The sequence below is a fragment of the Sceloporus undulatus genome, chromosome 3 (genome assembly GCF_019175285.1).
Source record: "Sceloporus undulatus isolate JIND9_A2432 ecotype Alabama chromosome 3, SceUnd_v1.1, whole genome shotgun sequence".
Taxonomy (NCBI): Eukaryota; Metazoa; Chordata; class Lepidosauria; order Squamata; family Phrynosomatidae; genus Sceloporus; species Sceloporus undulatus.
Genome location: NC_056524.1, coordinates 230,504,018 through 230,521,175, shown reverse-complemented (window position 1 = coordinate 230,521,175; position 17,158 = coordinate 230,504,018). Strand labels below are relative to the sequence as shown.

Below are 17,158 nucleotides of genomic sequence, written 5' to 3'. Positions count from 1 at the left end.
ACTTATGTCAGGGAGTTGTACTTTTCACCTCTGGCTCGAATCACCACCTGGTTGTGCACCGCGCTGACCAGTTTTGGCCAGTGGTTATAGCTAGCAGAGTTACAGAGAATAGGCTGAAGACCCTGACAATTCTCAAGCCTTCTCACCTCTTGCTTCCAACAGAGTCTTCACCCTTCTTCAGGATCCAGCTGGTTCTTGTAGCTTCACCCCAAGCACCAGACAACTCAGTAGTCTTATAAAAAGATCTACTTTATTCTACTATATACAGCTCCAAAACTCTCCAACACAACACCAACTCCTACTCACTACTACACTACAACCCACAAATACATTGGGATCCATAGTCATTATTATAGTCATTGGTGATACCACCCACTCTGTCTGTTTCCACCCAGTAGGCATGTACACCATTCTCATTGTTCTCTTGGTTCATCCTACAATTAGTGATTTCTCATCTCAGCCTTGACCACTTAACATTGTCAGGTGTGTTCAATTATCCACTTTGCATTTCGTCCTTGGCATTCAGGACTTGTTAATTGCTTTACATTTACACCTGTGTGGTCCCAATTGGCTTCTGCTGAGTCACCCTGACTCTCACATACTGTTTATTTTCATATATTGTATACCCCATGTTGCTTTTTTTCTTGACAACTTAGGCACTGTACAGACAGTGGGGTGCTGTCGTTACATGCGAGGGGTGCACTTCCAACAACTCGCCCCTCCACACAACGAGGGCATCACAAATGATGGCCCCTGTACATACTGGCACCCATTTGACACGACGTACGCCTCGGTCCGCACTCCTGAGCTTTTGTGACACCACAGTGCACCATTGTTCCTTGCAGCATCACAACCATGCCACTGAAAGAACCCGCTTTTTGCAGGTTCTTTTTATTCGTGATGGACTGCGCGGTTTGTCCCTGTGGCTCCCTTGTGGAGCAAACAAGGGCAGTGGGAGACCACCCTATTTGGGCAGTCTGTATCCCCGCCATAGTTTAACTTTTCTATTCAGAGTTTGCGCCCCCCCCCCACTACATTGTTGTTGTTGTTAGCTGCTTTATGAGGCTTTGAATCCCATGTTGGTAGAAAGATGGGCTATGAATTAAACAAATAGGTACATAAATAAAACATGAAGAAAGGCTTTCAAATTCTGGTTGGGTTCACATGATAATAGGCAGCCCTTCAGATATTCTAGTCTCAAGACTTTTAGGCTTTGTAGCTCAAAACTACAAACACACACACACATTTTTGTTACACAAGCATGCATGTACATCTCATTCAAGATGACGGAGCATCTCAAAAAACACAATAAAAACACATAGTATACTTTGCCACTGAGCTTCAGCTTATTATTTGTTATACAACCCTTTATCACAGCACTTCAATGTGTTGTGAAAGATAGGTAAATGTACGCCATCATATTGATGCTTCTAATTTGGCTATTGCTATAGTGTAGCACATCCTTATGTCACAAATATTAGATACTGATGTTGGGTTTCCTGGAAGCCATAGAGATGTTAGCTGGAATGTAACAGCCTCAGGAAAATTTTGTTGACATTCTTGGCCCTGCTCTGATGTTGTGTCTGCTGATGGCAGAATGTGAATGTGCTTCTTTTGCTTTCTGTAGGAAAAGGGGTACTGAATTAATTAGATGACCCATGTTTATTTGATGAAGCATTTCTCCAGACTTGTAAGAGAACTCACTAGATGCCTAATGTTTCATTTCTCCACTGAGAAAGCGAGAGTGGGAGGGCATGGACCAGTCTTTTAGAGCATACTATTCCATAGCCAAATTAATAGCTGAATGAGCCCCTTCCAACCAATGTGGTTCTGTTGTTGTGTTGTTTGACTCTGGCAACCCGTAAATGACACCTCCACGACACCTGTCTTGGACTGGTCTTCTCAGATCATGCAGGCTCAGGTCCATGGCCTTCGGATTGAATCTATCCATCTGGTATACAGGCCACCTCTCCTTCTACTGCCCTTCACATTTTCTAGCATTTGGCTTTTCTAGTGAGTCATGTCTTTTTAAGATGTGGCCAAGTATGCAGCCTGATTTTAGTCATCTTGGCTTCCAGACACAGTTCAAGCTATCTGTGCTAGGACCTATTTATTTGTCTTTTGTAGTTTTTGGAATGTATGAATAGGAGTCAAAATGCAGGTTCAGGTCCCCAGTGACTTGAAACTCACAGGGAAATTTATCACACTTTTCCCCCCTGTTATGGGAACTGGAAGGGGACTCTCAGGGCCACGCACGATCTGGAAAAAAACAGATTTTATTTCACAGTGATCATCTCAAAAGGCCCCGTTTCGTCCCTGGCGCCAAGCCGTCCCCATTCAGGCTGAGGGGCACCTTTTCTTCAGTCAGAAGACTTCCGACCAGAACATTAATGCTCCTCCGCACTGAATGGGGATGGCTTGGTGCCGGGGGATGGAATGGGGCCTTTTGAGGATAATTTGCTGTGCGATAAAATCTGTTTTTTCCAGGTCACCGCACGGCCCCAAGAGTCCCCTTCCAGTTCCCATACGGGAGGGGGGGGAAGGGTGTGGATAAACTTCAGGGTCTCTTAGGATCAGTCCGTCTGTCTTCCCTGACCAATTTTTCCTGAGGTCATTGTCAGGACAAAGTGAGCAGCAAGAAACTGATATAAACTACCTTGAGCTCATTAGCAGAACAGTGGGATGTAAATAATAATAATAATAATAATAATAATAACAACAACAACAACAACAACAACAACAACTGTTGTGTGTGTGTTTTTTAACAGAATAATGTCCTAAAATACTTCTGAATGTGTGAACACTGGGCAAAAACTGCAAAATCCTCACCACTACACTTTTGTTCCTGACTAGGTTTCCTGTGTATTGGGAAACCCATTTTTTAGCAAGGGAATGAATAATGGTGCATATACTTCCATCGTTATTGTGGGACATGTAGTTAAAAACATCTGGATTCCCTTAGGTTGCCTACCTCAGCTGAACATTTGTTAACTACAGTAAATCTTATGATACAAATCAGTGTACATATTCCCCTAAAAGGGCTCCCTGTCTTTTATTGCCATGATTAAGAAGGCATGTTTTTGTTTTGCAGGACCTCCTTCTGCTCCTGAAAACCTGATATCCAATGTCAATGAAACATCTGTAAATCTGGAATGGAGCCCTCCTCAGAACAAAGGTGGCCGTGAGGATATTTCCTACAATGTGGTGTGCAAGAGATGTGGAGCCAGTGATCTGAACCGTTGTCGGTCCTGTGGAAGTGGTGTACACTTCAGCCCACAGCAGAATGGCTTGAAAACTACCAGGGTTTCCATTACTGACCTTTTGGCACACACTAACTACACCTTTGAAATTTGGGCAGTGAATGGAGTATCCAAGCAGAATCCAAGCCCAGATCAGGCTGTTTCTGTCACAGTGACAACTAACCAAGCAGGTAAAAATGTACATAATTTTTTTCCTTCTATACCTTCTGCTTCATTTGAGACAGCATTATGTTTGCTGTTTTGTGTTAATGAATAACATCTGAGAGAATGAAACATATATTCTGTTATTGTTGTTTATGACTTTCTACAATTACCTGATTAGGATGAAATTGGACTTTAAGATGGTGCAAACCACTCACAACTGTTGCACACTTTTTTCTTTTTCTTTTTGCTTAGAACTGATGCCAAGTACTAGTCTAAAGAATATCAGAAATTATTCCACAATGGAATCACCACTTTTTCCCTAAGGATATCATATTTTTCTTTGCATAGGAATCTTAATCCCTGAACCAGTCCTTGAATTGGTTCAGCCATGTGTTCAACCATAAGACAGTTTCTTCTCAGAACCATAAGGATGAGAAATAAAATAACTATTGAGAAACAAAGAATATTGAGAGATCCACTTGATACTTCCTCAAGATCTAGAATTGCAATTTTGTTTGACATTGAACCTGGACTGCTGAAACAATAGATGGGGATAGTTGGCTGAATTTGTTCAGTAGTTAGTCATCAGGATTTGGTTATGATATTTATGTCTGAGGAAATAATGCACTTTGAACAATCATCACTTACATTATCTTGAAATTCATACTAGCTTGTAGACATTTATGCTATTCATTTATATTCTTATTTTGTCAGAGAACTGTGCTTAACATGCGTATGTGGTGTGGGAGTGAGAGGGATGGAAAGATTTCTTCTCTGCACTTTGCTTTGTAAATTTTAGTCATCAGTTAGGTTGATATTGGCCTGTTACAGACAGCCAAAATAAAGCTTGCTTTGAGTCACAGTGGAGGTATGGTGCTTCAATGATGCATGCATCCTAAGAGTCCAGAAGTCGCACCAAAGCCACGCTCCAGCCCTGGAGCGTGGCTTTGGTGTGGCTTCTGGACTCTTAGGACGCATGCATCATTGAAACACCATACCTCCACTGTGACTCGAAGCAGCTTTATTTTGGCTGTCTGTAACAGGCCATTGATTATGAAAAATGGTTTCTGCACTAGCGTGTAAGCCTGAAGTAGGCATTGTGATGCCTGTGAGCACACCTCTTCCTGTGTTCATAAAATACCCTTGCTAATACTTGAGGTGGATTTTTTTCTTTTGTAAAAATATTGATTGCTCATTTGGTCCTAACTTTTCTCCCTGTTAATTCCAAATGGAATCATACTTGATATAAGGCAACTTTCTTTATTTTATTTTTTATTGCATCCGTCTCTCTCTCTTTCTCTCTCTCTCTCTCTCTCTCTCCTGAAGTATCAGGGGTGGGAAAGAGGGAAGGATAGAGGAAAATAATGTTGTCAAGAGTATATTTACAGAAATTGTAAAAGTGAAAAAGAGTCTCATTCAGTCAGCTCCATTAAATCAGCAACCTTCATTTACTGACTAGAGTATTTGGCATCACCTTTTACTGAAAATATATACAGTACTGACAGTATATTTGTGAGTGTTGAGACTCACTCTATTTTCTAGACAATTTTTATCAATTCACTTGGAGCAACATGATTCCACTTGTGAGTTGCTCTTTAGTGCATGCAGTATTGTGTGTACATGTGATGTATTTCTTCTGTTTCAGGCAGTGTTAGGGAATATTTAATCAAAAATATGCACATACAGTACGTTTGTTCCTAAAATGAATATTTAAGTATGTTGCTATTTTTGTGAGACTTGTATCTTTCAATTTATAAATAATATTTTAAATAAGGCTTCATCCAGATACAGTATTGCTATTCCACAATGGTGGAATAGGTTCACTTTGATGTGATCCTATTAAAAAATGAAATTATGATAAAAATGGATCTTAAGACACTAATTTTACACAAAGAGGTATAGGAAGCAAAGTTGAATTAGGCCCGGGAGAGACTGCTGAGAAATGGTGGCCTGCCAGCACCCATTTTTTTGTCTGCAGGGATGGCACAGCCCCCAAATGGCACACCATTACAGCAGAGCAAAAAGAACCCAGTATTTCTGGGTTCTTTCTGCAGTGCTGCAGTGACATCGCAAGTGCAGCATTGGCTCAGTCATGACATAAGCGATGCACAGCGCCATGCGGATGCCGCATGGCACTTACGGTACAATGGCTGTGCACAAGGGTGTCGCCACTGTAACACCGCCACTACGTACTAGGGTTAGGGACCATGTGATTGCCGTGCGGTCCCTAACCCTAGTATTGGCACTGGTACGCCACTTATTGGTGGTGTGTACCATGCCTTAGTTTCATTCAGAAAACAAGAGCATACTGGTGCTACATTTATAACAAGAAAATAAATTAACTGCTACAATTATTACAATTAATATTAGAACTTCCTAACAGTAAGAGCTGTTTGACAGTGGAACACACTTTTTAGAGGGTAGTGGAGCTTTTTTCTTCGGAGGTTTTTAAACAGAGGCTGGATAGCCATCTGTCGGGAGTGCTTTGATTGTGTATTCCTGCATGGCAAGCAGTTGGACTGTATAGCCTTTGAGGTCTTTCCAACTTTATGATTCTATGAATCTATGAGTCTATGATTTTATTCTGTGTCATCTGAAATGTCTAAACAATGTCAATAAAACAGCTGCACAATAGTGAAAAACGTTAAACAATTTTTGATCTCTTCATTGTTGTGGGAGAATTCTGTGTGTATCTATCTTCCCCTCCACTGCCTGTGGATGAAACTTTTAAATTCTTATGTCTGACTGGGTTGAGACCAGCCTTTTAATTGTATTTTATTTTTTTATTTTTAAAAAATCTTGTAAAGACCAAGTTATATTAATAATAGAAAGTAGAAAGAATGGCAGGCTGTTCTCATGTTAGATCAAAAGACTGATTCCAGTGGGGAAAGCATATCAAACATTTTGCAAAATATCACGAAGCCTCAGGATGCTCCAGCCTGACCTCTCCATCCCAAAATGGACATACAATGTATGGTGGAACTGTTGGGGAAAAAAATTAAAAAAAAGAATGCTTCCAGTGATTTTTTAAAAAAAATCTGTTTTGAGGAGGAGAATAAAGTGTGTGTGTGTGTGTGTGTGTGTGCACGCACACATTTCACTGTGTTTGCTCACACTCATTTTCTGCGTAAGCATAACAGCATGAGTGATGTTAGTCTCAAACCTGACAGCACTGTTCATTTTAATCTCCCTGTATCTAATATGTATGGCTACACAGTAAAGTAAGACCCTGCATTTCTCTCCTGAAACAAAAGGAGTTCACAGGGGAATGGTGCTGTGCGGAGAAAAATATACATCACTCTTTTGATTAAAACTGAAATGGCTCTATCTTTCTTTCTGTTTGGCTTTGTTTTCAATTACACTGTGCCCTTCTGATTTTTGTGTGATTTGTGTGTGGAGTTGTTGTTTTTTTTCTTTCAATTTTTATTATTTTGTTCTTGGTTTTGCAGCTGTGTAAGACTGCTTGGCAATTTCTTAGCCCCTTAAGTTGCCTTCACCTTCATCTTCTCTTAAATCAGCCATCATAGTGACTTGAGTGGGGAAAAAAACTAATTAGGATGGGAAAATCCTATAAATAAATAAACAGGCTATTCTCTCACCATTTCAACTGTAGATATTTTCAGTGTTGCTGCTGTAGTCAGAGGGAGATCTTTATGAAAGTATCCAGCTCTGGATGATACGTACATTCTGTCTTTCTTCTTTTGCGGTGTGTATTAGCTGCCTGGCTGTCACATATCTCCTTCATTTCAGAGGGACTAAAATCCACAGTGGACTTCTCCCATATGGTTGCTACCCCTCCAATAAATAAATAAAAAATCTTTCTCCTTTTAAAAATTTCCTTCAATTTTAAATCATGTCAGATATATTTTATAATACCAAACAAGTTTGCAATAGACTGCACATAAAATGTTGGGACATTTTTGTCCTTTGTATTCTGTGCCTTTTTAAAAAAATGTTAAATGTTTTATGCTTTTTGATAAGCTTATTTTGTCATGGCCTTTGGCTAGTACAATAAATGTTAACTTGAACTTGAAATAATAGTGGTGTGGTGATGATGATGTTTCACTTTGGTGGTACCTAATTAAACTGATGTCACAACTGTATTTACTCAAAAATGTCATGAAGAGAGACATGGAGTCACACTTTGATGTGCCGAACTGGAGTATAACAGTCAAAGGGAAAGGGATGTTTTGTTCTATATGTTTTAATGTATTACTAGTAATTAGGATGATTTCCCCAAATCCCAGATATCTCAAACATTGAAAGATTGTATAAGGGAAAAAATGTTACTCGCTGTTTTAGTACACTGTATTCAACCCCCTCCCCCTTTCAGGGCTTGCTTTTGGATGCTGATTAAAATTCCATGTGCATTGTGCCACAAAGCAGAAAAAATGCATATAAAGCTTCTTATGTTCTGCCAGTCTGATTTAGACGGTGCTGTACCGTATGTGTATCAAATGAGGATCCATTGCTATGTCGTGCCCTGAGTCACTTTGTGCTGCTCCCACTGACAATGATGGAAGTTGTGCAGGCGAATCAAAGCATCAGATTGCCCTTAGCTTGACTCCAAGTATCATAGCTGTTGCTGCAAATGCCAGCAAAGCTAAGAGTCTGTTAGCCTTTTTCTTTCACTACTGTTTTGCTCTGTGTATTTCTAATTAACTCATTAAACCTCACCCCATGCCGACACATATACATGAAGTGAGAATGGACAGTTATTTTATATTTTTATATAGTTTTGCAGAAAAGTAAAATGAATTGATTATCTGGTTCTTCACCTTTTCTGGTTTGTCAGGCAGGCAACTGAGCATATGCCTGCTGCAGCATAGGTTTCATTATTTAGACACTGAGGGTCCAAATACCTTGTTATCCAAATTCACTGTGTGACTTCTTTTTCACACCTGTCAGTGTAACCTTCTGTTTTCTTCAATATCTTGGATGCTCAAGCCATGAAATTTATTGATGAAGCTGAATTGCATTTTTAAGATAGAGAAGTGACAACAGCATTTTCTCTCTCCTCACCCAAAGTAGAAAATAGTTTGTTTATTTCTTTATGGGCTGGAAGAACTATTACTCTGTACTGTATGCTTGTTTAACTTTGTGTTGCTGAGTGATTGTATGGTTTAGTGTGTGTGTGATGAAATCAGTGACAGGAAGCTGTATACTGTTTAGTTCTCAAGGTAGTAAAGTAGTAGAAGCCAAGGTCATTTCTATTTAAGTTTAGGCTGAAATCTAAAGACTGGACCCTGGAATTCATTATTGTATACTCTCAAACATTCACCTACCAGTTGGAAATTATTTTGCTTGACCAAACTGTAGATATTGTACAGTGTTCAGATCCAAAAACAGCAGAGGCACAATTGCTTTTCAAAGATCTTAGTATATTGAAAAAGATCTTTGCAAACATACTTTTCCAAAATAAAGTGCCCAAAGTAAGTGCAGGAAGATAAACTTCTAAAGAAACCTTCTGACTTGGCACCTGGGGAGTGACATAGAAACTAACATCTATTGTGTCTTTCATGCATCACTGTTGTAGGATCATGTGGGAGTATTCCATGAAATGTTTCTTTTCATGATATTGCTACCACTCCTGGAAAGTGAATCCTTACAACAGTAGTTCCCCAGTTTGATTCCACAGATGTTGGACTTCAGTTCCTAGAAAACCCAGCTTGGATGTATTGAGGGATATCTTGTGACCCAAGCTTGGGAACATCTAGACCAATGTTCCCCAACCTTTGGTCCTTCAGATGTTTTGGACTTCAGTTCCCATAATTGCTGATTGTTGGCCAAGTTCCCTGAGGCTTCTGGGATCTGAAGTCCAAAACAAATGGAGGACCAAAGGTTGGTAACCACTGATCCAAAATAACAAATAGAGACCAAGTTTGGGAATTACTGTCTTGAAGATTTGGAAATGGGCTATACTGTGGATTCTTACCATATGATTTTAGAATTCTGGTGGTCAGGGGTTATCCCTCACATTCTTGACAGTGTCTGGGTGGCCAAAGAAGTCAGAATAATGTCAAACCCTGCGTGCACTGGTACTTGATGTAGTGAGCAAGAACAAATGTGGTGGCTCTCCAGATCATTTAAGAAGTGATTTTTTTCTGTTGTTTGAACATGCAAAATTTAAGGCTTTTTAAAAAATTGAATTTTACAGCAGACTCATTATTCTGTGACTGAAAAGTGGGCTTCATCAGTAGCCTATTCATCTATTTTGGTTTCTATCCCAGCCCTTCTCAAATGTGTAATGGGAAGAACACTTTTCAGCCATTGAAGTTCTTTATAACGAGAGCAGTGAAAGAAAGGTGCTACAATGATCTTTCTTTAGGGTGCAGCAGGGATCTTTTTTGTTTTGTTTTGTTTTTATGTTAATTTGATTTTTGGAATAAAAATGCCTTATAATAATTAAATTGCATCTTACTCTTTTCAGTCTTATGTTTTTGTGGAATGATTAAATATCCAGGGTTGTGTTGTTGTTGTTGTTGTTGTTGTTATTATTATTATTATTATTATTATTATTATTATTATTCCATAAATATGAATACGTATAAGGCATATAATACAAAACAGAAGATGCTAAAGCAGAAACAAAAAGAGAGATAAGATGGAGAATATGTTTTTGTAATATCTGGATTCAACAAGTAAGAATATTTTGAGCAGGAAATAGTTGACTTGAAAAACAGTTAACATTGTTTTTATTGAAACTGAAATTATTTTATGCCCCCTGCACTCTGTTCACTCAATGACAGGCCAATGTCAAGTAGAAAGTATCAAAAGTCCTTCAATGAAGTATTTCACCTCTAACATTAATCAACCTCTTGGGAAAAGGTGTTTCACAATTGTGAGGAAGTCGCCAAAGGATATATGTCCATGAGCTTTTGATGTTCAACGTTAGCACAGGGATCATTTGGCCAAAACAGAACAAAGGACAGAGTATGTTTCTATCCAACATGGACTCCTCCTTCCTCTGATTGGAATCTTAACCTCATCAAGGTATAGAAAGCAGTTAGTCATTTGGCTGAATGAGAACTTTGCACAGGAGCCACGGAGAAAGGAAAGGAAGGTTGATTGTTCTGCACCTTGATCAACAAAGATAAGAAGAATTGTTGGCAAGAGACAAGCCTGAGATGTGTAACACAGGCACTTGACACAGCAGGCTGTATGCCAAAGAAATGGAAGGGAGGGAGGATTTTAAGCATGTGAAGTCCATTGTATACATGAGAGTGGGATTCATAATATTTAAATATTTGGAAGAAATAATGTAGTCAGTAATGAAATTATGTCTATGTCTAAACCCACATTTTGAACAAAGTCCAGTCCCACTCTACTTATTTTAGAATAAACATGTTTTAAAAAATTACAATTGCTTTTCTGGAAAGCAGGCATAATAAGAATAACAATCATTCTGTCACTTTCTACCTGAGAATTTTAGCTTTTGTTCTTTTGCTGTCAGGATGATTCATAGTATGCTGTGCCTCCACAAAGCATTTTAAAAGCTAAGAATTTCTGGGAAACAACAGAACTTTGAAGTATAAATGTGGTAGGAGATCCAGAAAGTAAGAGAAAAAAAATAACAATCATCGCATTAGATTGTCCTGGAACATTACAGAAATGAAGGGTTAGCTAAAAGATGCCTTTCATTTGTCCATCACATGGGTTTGGGAAGAGAATGCTCAAGGACCTCAAAGATAAACAGCTCTGATCAATTGTGAATTCCTTCCCATGGTCATGTAATTACATCTCTAGAAAGAGGGTGGTGTGGTAGAAAATATCTGCTGTGAGTGCTTTTTTCCTTTTGGCAACCAATCTGGTCCATGTGCATTAGACGTGCGATTAAGAATGTATCTACATGCAGCCAACAGAAAACAAAACAAAATATGGAAAATCTGTTATTGGGAGGGGCTAAATTTATTATTTTAAAGTGATTACATTTTTTTACAGAGAGAACTAATATAAACAACTGCCCATTTCTTGGCATGACACTTGTACCACCCATTTCCATGAATTTGTATTCAATAAGAGGGTAAGATTCTCTCTTGGCAAGGCAAAGAAGAGGTTTTTAAAAACCCTTAGTAAATCACCCAACATCAGGGTTCAGTGAACAACACAGGGAAAGGTAGCTGGCTTGGTAGTGACATGAGGTAATTATGATATTTAAATACAAATTTGGCCATATTTTGATATTGATCCAACAGTTTTCTGTCGGAAATTGAATCCAAAGCAAAGTGGATAATATTATTTTACAAATTTTCAAAGCACCAATTCTTCCTCTTGCCTGTATATATTTCTTCTTTTGGGAAAGTAGTGCTATGAGGGACTACATGACCCTGATACTAACATTGCATCCAAGATCAGGAAATAGTTCTGATTGCTTGACTTTGGTGTATTTTATATCTTCACCTTTGGGCAGCTGTCTGTGATCTCCCCAGACCTAATTGATAATCACCTTCTGAAGGGTATGTGGGGGCCAGACAGGTTCCTAGTTCCTTTTCCAGCCTAGACCAGGAGTTTCTCAGCAGCACTTCCACCTTATTCTTCTCAGTTCCCTGACATAGGGGCAGGCAGTTATATTTTCTATCTGTCTCCCCGACTGAGTAAAATTAATTGTTATCTCCTGAGAGCAGCCAGAAAGACACCGGAGTCCAGTCTGCAGTTAAGCAACAATAAAAGGATTCAGAGAACTTTATCAAAGCTTCTATTAACCCCCTGCTGGTGTCCTCAAAATAGGATTTTTTTCTCCAATAGTGAGAGCACAAAAGCTATGCTACACAACTGCCCCTGTGTGTCCATTCAGAGGGTTTAAATCTGCAGAGTTACTAATTAAAATGCCATGCAGTGTAGCACAAATAAACATAGCCTTCTTCTAAGTCCCTGGATTGGTCCACTGACTCATGATTCAAGAAATAGGGTAGGAACCTGACCTGATTATTTCCATGGATGAGAATGCTAGCACAGACTCCCTTTCCTGTATAGAATTGTTAAACTTTAGTTCCAAAAGGAAAGGGGAGGGGAGGTACTGTCAGATACATTCATATGTGAGAGGGTGATGAGACCAACAAGCTCTTTGTTTAAAATCTGTCTCTCAAGAAGAGACCAGTCCTTGCGGTACTCTTTCCAGGAGAAATCTTCTTGAACAGAGCACAGTTTGCCCTGGCTGAACATTTGGAGAATCAATCCTTGTTGTCTGTTCACACAGGTCTGCGTTGGCTCACAAATAGAGCTGTAGCATGCCTATTGCAGTCTGTAATCAAAGTGGCAATGTTTCAAGGGACATTGTAATTCTGAGCTTTCCAGTGAACACCACTCCCTCCATTGAGATTTGTCACATCAGATTTAGCATTATGTGTGAACTTGTGTGTGGAGACTGTGTGTATGTGTATTTATTAAAAATATTGTGCTGCTGGTGATACTTTGATGTTATTATTTTTTCCTTAATTGTCTTCTTTTTTCTTGTTTGGTATAAGGAGCACTCCAGCAGGGCATCCTCTGTCCAAGCAAATCATGCAAATGTATGGCTGCTCTCTGCATGCACTTGAAAGATTTCATGCCGTCTATTTAGATTAATGTAAGCTGCCTTCATTACTAAATTCAAGCACTAGCATTCTTCTAGGTCTCTGATTTAGTAGCCTCCTTGGTCATCAGAACACTTGGTTTCAGAGCTCTTGTAAAAGGCGAGGGATCTCTTAATCACTATCAGAGATTTATAATGTTTTTATATCTCTCACTTGAAATAAGTCTGGAGAGGAAAAAATAGCAAACTGGGCCATATGTACATATTTCATACCTTTTAGGGTTCATTTGTTCACAATATTCCATATGGAAAAGTCTGCCATGTTTGTGTGCATGTACACACACACTTTGTCTACTTTGCTTTTGTTGTTTACTTGGATATAATAATGTGTTTCACCACTGACTTGTTTTCAGGGACAATTTTACCAGGCTTAGAGGGACAAAGCTTGTTGTGCTACAATTAGTGGGGAGGCTATATTTTTTGTAATTGATACCTTTCTTTTGTAATTCACTTTGATTTCGCAAGGAAAAAGCGGAATATAAATAAATCATTTATTTATTATTTATTTATTATTTAAATACCCTTGAGAATTTTATACTGAATTTTCTTGATCTTGTCCATTCAACAGGAAAGTTCATGTCTGTTTCAGAATGTCTCATTGATTAACTTTGTAAAAAGAAACAGCAGAGAAAGAAGTAATTCTCAAGAAGCCTGAAATTTAAGTAGAATGTTTTCATAGGTGTCATTTTAACCTACTGTGGGTAAATATATATGAACACATTTACAAGATAATTATGTCACCTTTGATCCCATTTTTGGAGAAAGGCACGATATAAGTGCAATCAATCAATGTGTAGAATGTGCAAAGCAACAGAATCTTATGTCCACAACTTATGATAAAATTGTGCCTTTATTTATGATGTATGGTTTGTATATTGCATGCTCATTTTAAGAAGCTTATGAAATGATGTGCTTTCAGTTGTCAGAAACCTGAACCAGAATTAAGGCTGTTTCATGTTGGCTCACACTTCACAAGGACAGGAAATTAGAAGCTGAAGACTTCACAGAATTGCCCCACGATCAATAATGATGGTGTGCATTAGTTGGGGGAGAAGGGAGAGCCAGAAACTGTGTTGGTTTACAACTTAATTCCCATTCATCTCCCCATCACTTTGGTCTTTCTGCCGAAATCCTGAGCTTACTTAAAATTCTATGGTCTGGGCGGATTTTTTTGGCACGTGTCAGTGGGGTGGTGAAGTTGCTGTTAGTTTTATTTAACACTTGAAAGAAGCTATCCAAGATGCTTAAACTATTTTTGAAGTAAAGCTCAGTATCTGGCACAACCCCTTAATGTTCAGACTAAAACCTGGAGCAGATGCATTGCCCCACTGACCTTGGAGCTACCAGCTGCAACTGGGTTAAACAATGGATTTCCTGGCTCCCACTGAAAATGGACATTTCACATCTGTTGTTTGATAAATGTAATCAAAGAGGGTGCCAGTCTAGGCCCTAGAAGTAAGGACTTTTAGAGTTTTGGTGGAGCTACAAAGAAGTTTGTTTCTTTTGTCTCCCATAGATATGACTCCCAATAGTTGAAAAACAAGGAAGGGCTGCTATATGGAAGAAGGTAGTTCCCTGTGTCATAGACCTATATAATTTAGACTTTTAAAGACCCATCATCAACACTGAGCTATGCCTGGAAACAAATTGACAATGTGTGCAGATCTTGCAAGAACAGAGCTAGCGTTATTTTGTAAGCAAACACCCACCAGAATTCTCATTTCTGCATACTGGATAAGTAGTAATTGAAGAGTCTTAGAGGAAAGCCCAGTGTGGAGCATACTGTAGTATTCCTGTTGAAATGTAAATAATGCATGGATCACCATGGGTATGTCTAATTTGCAGAGAAGCCCTATGTTTTAAAAGATCAAAACAGTCATAGGAGATAACTATGCTGGTCCGTGGACAAATAAAACACCAGAGGCCCAAAACACGTGGGCCAAATAAAGTGCTTTCCAGGTGCTTTGGGACTTTGTCGTTCAAATAACGCACACCAAACTGCCCAAAAGTAGCTCTGAGGCCACCTAAGATGGCCTGAAGCTGGCCCAAAAAGGAGCAACAAAAAGCTGCACCTGCTGGTAGTCCATTTGGGACCACAGCAGCATCCGGTATTGGGACCGCAGTATCTGGTTGCTGTAGTCCCAGAGTGATCAGGGCCAAAGTGGCTCTGGCCACTCCTTTTGCCCCGTCTGCATCACCCCAGAGTTAACCATCAGGTAATGCCTTTATTAGGACCAACTAAAGTGCTTCAAAGCATACAAGTTTTTGATGTCTTCTGAAATTTTCATCAGGCTAAGTAGAATGAAGAGAGAGAGAGAGAGGGGCCGGTAAAAAGAAAGATCTAAAATTTTAGCCAGACATTGTGGCTGTGAGGTTTGTAATTTGGAACCAAATTACATGTATTTCTAAGTTGGCATAGATAACGTAAACAGAAAGATTAATTTGAAGTGGTACACACACACACACACTTAAAAATAATCAGTTGAAGTCACATTATCAATATTGCTTCTACTGGTTTGAGGGAGTAGAATTCTCAGTGCAACGTACTGTATTTTACAGTACTCTTCAAGATATATTTTTAGCACCATGTTGTCATTTCGCTTTTTGCTGCTGTATTAGGTTGAAAGTTTGAAAGGATACAGTTTTTCAAACAATGTGGTAAAGAAGAACCCAGAGAAGCACTCCGAAGGTTGAATTGTACAAAAAGAAATATAGCTTCAGTGGCAATGGAAGACATGTGATTTTTCGCTTCAGCCAAAGAGCATTTGTTAAGAGTGATGAGTAGCAAATGCCTTAAACTGCGAGGCTCCGCAGGGTAGGCATTGTCTCGCATGTTTTGAGTCAAATACAGTCTGATCTTTACCCACTGCTGTAAATTGCTCACTTAATCTACTTGCTTTCCCATGTCACCAGCTTCCTCTAGGCATAAAAAAAAGGATAAAATTTGTGGACATATCTGTTGCAAAACAAAATGATACAGGACTTATAAATCAGGAGAGCTGTTAGAAGAGCACAAACATGTAGTTAGTACATTTTATTGGAAAGAAGAAAAAAACATTTTAGAGCACTTGAAGCATTGCATCTATTCAGAAAAGCATTTGTTTTGTATCCTATTGCATATTTTTCTATCCCACTTTATCCTACACAAGTACGATACTCTTTTGTGAGAAGATATTCTTTCTGAACTCCCTAGTTTCCAGAATATGGGGGCCAGCACAGATGAAGGTCCCAAGCCTCCAGCTAGTATATATAACCTCTAATCTATATAACCATCACAAGGTCCATTGACTCAAAACCACCTAGATTGTTCCAAGAAATAGATGTAGCCTTTTCAGCCTAATGCCCTCCCAAAGTACTGGAAGGCAAACCTATCATGGGGTTTTCTTAGCAAGTTTTGTTCAGAGAAGATTTGCTATTGACTTCTTCAGAGGTATTTTTCAAGGTTTCTGTGGATTTCCATGGTGAAGACAAGAGTCAAATCCTGGGGCCCATTCCCATTTACCTTATAAATTGCGTTCTGATCCAAAGTGGTGAATCAGTTCAGTTTGTGACCTCATTCACACTACTCTGCGCCAATTCATCAATTTGGATCAGTGGCCAGCATTGCAAGAGGAACGACAGGCACCGGGCAGGTGGGTAAGAATGGCCCCAGCCTTCTCCCGTCATTGGCTTCTGCCTCTCCATCCCCGGGCAGGAAGGTAAGAAGGTCCGGCATGCTTTCTGCGCCGCTGGGCAAGGAGCCTTCCAGTCCTGTTTCCGGCCTGCTTGTTCCCGCCTTCTCCTTCGTGCAGCTTCCCGAAGAGCGTATGGGTAGTAGAACTGTAATGGGAAGTGATGATCAGAAGTGCAATAGGAAACAAAGTAAGAAAGACTGATTATAAAGGAAGAAAATCTGCCATCTGCATGAGGGAGCAGATGAAAAAGCAGTCTAGAGAGCTGAAATAAGGTCATATACCAAGCAATGAGACAGGAGAATCATTTTGGCAGTGGAATTTAAGGCCAAGGTAAAAAGACTTAAGATTAGTCTTGATGGACATTTCCTTTACTCTAGGAAAAGAAAAGTGGGGAGAGAAAGAAAGAAAAAGGGAGAGAGCACAGAGACCTAAATCTAGTTGTTAGTCCCAACTAGAGAATTACAACTGAATGAATGGAACTTAACTAAAAGTTTACTTAGGCAGGCTTA

General features: G+C 39.3%; 1 protein-coding gene across 5 annotated transcripts in view; it reads left to right on the top strand.

Annotated features, from left to right (window-relative positions):
* Positions 1-17,158, top strand: part of EPHA4 (EPH receptor A4) — a 217,328-nt gene that overhangs the window by 120,463 nt on the left and 79,707 nt on the right. For all 5 annotated transcript variants that reach the window (XR_006102924.1, XR_006102926.1, XR_006102925.1 and 2 more), the window contains exon 5: positions 3,092-3,430. Coding sequence is in view for 2 of the 5 variants with exons in the window: in XM_042458022.1 (XP_042313956.1) it covers positions 3,092-3,430 (339 nt within the window). In the remaining 3 variants the exon portion in view is untranslated. The remainder of the gene's footprint in view (positions 1-3,091; positions 3,431-17,158) is intronic.